The sequence below is a fragment of the Suricata suricatta genome, chromosome 17 (genome assembly GCF_006229205.1).
Source record: "Suricata suricatta isolate VVHF042 chromosome 17, meerkat_22Aug2017_6uvM2_HiC, whole genome shotgun sequence".
In the NCBI taxonomy this organism is placed as follows: Eukaryota; Metazoa; Chordata; class Mammalia; order Carnivora; family Herpestidae; genus Suricata; species Suricata suricatta.
In genome coordinates this window covers 39,100,453-39,104,704 of record NC_043716.1, presented here as the reverse complement: position 1 = coordinate 39,104,704, position 4,252 = coordinate 39,100,453, and the positions used below count along the sequence as shown (strand labels likewise).

Below are 4,252 nucleotides of genomic sequence, written 5' to 3'. Positions count from 1 at the left end.
CCAGCAGCGCCCGCACGGCCGCCGCCTCCCGGGCCTCGTCCCCGGCCGAGCTCCCCGCGGCGGCCAGGAGCAGGAAGCCCAGGACCGCAGCCACAGCTGCCGCCTCCATGGTCCGGCGGTCTGAGGCCGGCTCCGGCCCCCCAGGGCATGAATTGGGACTGCAGACGAGGGGCGGGACGGCCCGCCGTCCAATCAGCTGCGGGACTCAGGCCACGTGGCACAGAAATTAGCGCTGCCGCAGGCTCGGGAGAGACCGCGCTTCCGGGTCCGACCAGCTACCGAGGGTGTCTTCTGACCGCTTGTGTTTCGGGAGCGCGTGACCCCAGTGTCATCAAAAGCCCGGGATGTGACCCGCTGCCCTTCACAAGCGCCTAGGCGCCGTTTACCTGAAGAGCTTTCGCATGCAATTCTCTGTACTTCCATCCAGGCAACTTTCCACAACAGATATTTTTATGTGGAGTTTTATTTTGTACCAGGCACTGCCACCCTTCTCTAGGGGAGACCTAGAAACCAAACACTTACATAAATAAAGATTTCAATTATAGTTTTGATGCTGTGAGGAATACAAAGGTACCTACCTGGCCTAAAGCTTCCACACTTGATCTTAGCCAAAAGGCTGAGAAGCGATTCGGCCTAAAGCTTCTAAAAGGAAGTGACATTTAATGTGAATTAAATTGGAATTGACTAGGAAAAGAAGGAGGAGAGAAAATTCTGGGCAGAGAACATTCTGGGCAGAGACAATGTATATATGACGGCTGGAAGGGTAAAGAAAGCTGGGCAGATTTGAGGAACTAAAATTCAGGAAGCTGGAGGAGAGACGGTTCATGTGAGCCTGGTCTGGCGGTGGTAGAGCAGGACCTGGTAGGCATGTTAAGGGCTTTCCATTTGATCCTTAAAGGGTAGTCACAGCAGGACAGGTCGAGTTTCCTTCATTTTAGGTATTGGGACACTGAAGCCAGAGAAAGGATGTGACTGGACAAGATCAGTAACCCGTAGGAAAGCACGACTATGACTAGAACTTGAACCTCCTAACTCCTAGACCAGCGTTCTTGCTACCGCTCCCAAACGAGGCAACTTTTCAGGCTGTCTTCCCCGGGGCAGGGTGGGGCTCAGCGGGGCTGTGTGGTGGCAGGTAGAGATGGGGCCTTTAGGAGGACCACACTTTCTGAGAGGATTCCAGGTCCTTTTGGAGGCAGATGGAGGTTTTTCCAGATTGTCAGGCCTGAGTGAAGCTGCTTAGAGAAAGGGAAGGGGTCAGAGGAGAGTTGGCAGTCCAGAGAATCCAGAGCCTCTCCTGAAGAGAAGAGGAGAACATGGGAGTCCACCGAGTTTGCCCTGTTTCTCTGCCATGTGCCTGGGCCCAGGGGACAAGCTGCAGTCCCCTGCCTCGTTCCCAGCTTGGCCAGTGGCCTCCGCAGGAGGTGCAGCCCTGCTCCAGTCAGTTCCTGGTGTATCAGGAGGTTCTCACTCTATCCTAGCGAGCAGCTCCAAAGCCAGCGTGGGGAGATGTGCCATAGCTATAGTCCCTCAGACCCCTCTCTGCTTCCCTCCAGAAACCCCCCCCCCCACCATTTTCCCTCCAAACACTCCTTGCTCTGGATAAGACTTGTCAGACTCTCCTCCCAGAATGAGTTTTACCAGCATTTCTAGATCTTAGGGAACACAGGGGTTGGGGGAGTTGGGCCGCAGGTCGTCACGATTCGGTGCACCTCGCTATGGGATCTGGGTTCTTCTACAGCAGTGGGGGTTGCTGGCAATGGTCAACGGTGAGGGACAACATGCAGGGGGTGGCGAGCACATTCAAATCCTGGGCTCACGGATGCTGGGTAGGAGCTTTACTGGTTACGGTGGACACGTGACGCTGTCTCTTTGCTCATCTTCCCCACCAGGCTGCGAACTCTTGGAAGACAGTAGGGGGCTGATTGAAGAAATTATGGTACACCAACTGGATGAAATAGCAAGCATGTGATTAAAAAAAAAAAGATGAGGAAAATGTGTGGTGTTGATTCAGAATATTTGGCAAACTATATATACACATACATACATACATATATATACATACATATATATGAACTCCCACTTGTGTTTTATTTTATTGTTTTTTTTTCAACTTTTATCTTTTGTAATGCTATTTTTGAGAAAGAGATTGCAAGTGAGGGATGGGCAAGAAGGAAGGGCACAGAGGATCTGAAACAGGCTCTGTGCTGACAGCAGAGAGCTCGATGCAGGGCTCTAACCCACGAACTATGAAATCATGACCTGAGCCGAAGTAGGACACTCAGGCACCCCATCAACATTTATTTTTATTTTTGTTTTTAAAGAATTTTTTAATGTTTACTTATTTTCAAGAGACAGAGCGTGAGTGCACACCTGCACACAGTTGGGAAGGGGCAGAGAGAGATGGAGACACAGAATCTGAAGCAGGATCCAGGCTCTGAGCTGTCAGCACAGAGTCTGACACAGGGCTAGAACCCAGGAACTATCATGACTTGGGCCAAAGTTGGATGCTTAACCACTGAGATACCCAGAGGCCTGAACTTTTTTTTAAATGTTGATTTATTTATTTATTTTGAGAGAGAAAAAGTGTGCAAGTGTGAGCAGGGGCAGGGCAGAGAAAGGAGAGAGAATCCCAAGTAGGCTCACACTGTCAGTGCAGAGCCCAATGTGGGGCTTGATCCCACAGTGAGATCATGACCCCAGCCAAAACCAAGAGTCTGATGCTTAACTGACCAAGCCACCCAGGCGTCCCTATTTTTTTTTTTCAGCTTTTAGAATCTGAAGGAGCGCCTGGGTGGCTCAGTTGGTTAAACGCCCATCTTCTGCTCAGATCATGATCTCACACCATGTGGTCTCAAGCCCCGTGTCCTACTCTGTGCTGACACCTCAGAACCTGGAGCCTACTTCGGATTCTATATCTCCCTCTCTCTGCCCCAACCCTGCCCTACTCATGTTCTGTCCCTCTCTTTCAAAAATGATTAAACATTTTTTAAAAATTAAAAAAAAAGACACTATTTTCCATCAACCATCTTTCCTTTTTGTTTGCCTTTGTGGAAGAGCAAACCACTCAGTAGTTGTTCCTATCCATTCAGTGGCCTGAGCAGTGGCAGCCGCAGATCTGTCTTCGGTGCGGGGCTGAGCGCCCCCCTTGTTCAGTACGGAACTGCTGCAAAAGCACAGAGCGCACCTACCCGCCTTCAGACCAGTCTGCGACTTGGGGTTGAGTAGCGGTGAACTCAGGAGCTGGAGTCGTCCGTTCGCCCTGAAACTCCTTGTTGGCCACAGCCTTTTCAGCAGGGGCCTGCTCTTCCTTTTCAATCTCTCCAGAATCTGTGTAGAAGGAGAGAGCGAGCGTGACTTCCCGTGGGTGCTCACAGGAACTGAGGTCACTCACGTGCACAACTTCCTGGGGCCGGCACCCACCACATCAGATCCCCGGAGTGGGCTCCTTTGTGGTTGCAAGGGAGGGCGATGTCCACATAGTGCAGGACCGTGTTCCACAGCACGATGGCGGGCAGGTTAACATAAGACGCCTCTGTGACAGGCTCGCAGTCAGCCCTGGGATTCGTAGCCACCGCAAGTCTTGGCTCTGGGGAGGCTGCCTGGATCTGGGTAGGGAAGTTCCGGGAGCGAAGCGGCCAGCTCTCCTGCACACTCCGGCACAGCTCGCTGGGCAGCGCTACTGGCTGATGTGACACTCACATCAGCTCGGTTTTCAATGGCAACAACCACATGAGCTGCCAGCAGAAATTTCTCCCAGGTTCTCTTCAGATTTATGACGTAGATACCTTTTCCTTTTGTAGGTGTACTGTTCCATTTGGAAGTCAAGGTTGGTGCCACCTAAGTGGGTTCCTGCTGCAAGACATTTGAGGACATCCTCCTCCTTCATTTGCGGGACATAAAGGGCTCACGACATTGTGAAACTTCCCTTTAAGTTATGACAGGAACGCAGGGCAATGCCCATATGGACCCCTCCCTGGGTATCCTGGAAAGCTCTCACTTGTGCAAAAGGGGCGCCTCGGTGGTTCAGTCTGTTAAGTGATGGGCTCTTGATTTCGGCTCAGGTCACGATCTCACCATTTGTGGGTTTGGGCCCTGCATTGGGCTCTGTGCTGACAGTGTGGAACTTGCTTAGGATTCTCTCTCTCTCTGTTCCTCCTCCCACTTTCACTCTCTCTCTCTCTCTCTCTCTCTCTCTCAAAATAAATATTTAATAGGCCATGTAAACAGTGGGTTGCTTTGGGTGGGGCGCTAG

General features: G+C 51.5%; 1 protein-coding gene and 1 pseudogene across 1 annotated transcript in view; both read right to left on the bottom strand.

Annotated features, from left to right (window-relative positions):
* Nucleotides 1-174, bottom strand: part of NAGLU (N-acetyl-alpha-glucosaminidase) — a 6,913-nt gene extending 6,739 nt beyond the window's left edge. The window contains 1 exon segment of the mRNA XM_029928535.1: nt 2-174. Within this exon segment, the coding sequence (XP_029784395.1) occupies nt 2-109 (108 nt within the window). The 5' untranslated portion in view covers nt 110-174.
* Nucleotides 175-2,973: 2,799 nt separating this feature from the next.
* Nucleotides 2,974-3,913, bottom strand: LOC115282472 (annotated as a pseudogene).
* Nucleotides 3,914-4,252: the final 339 nt, after the last annotated feature.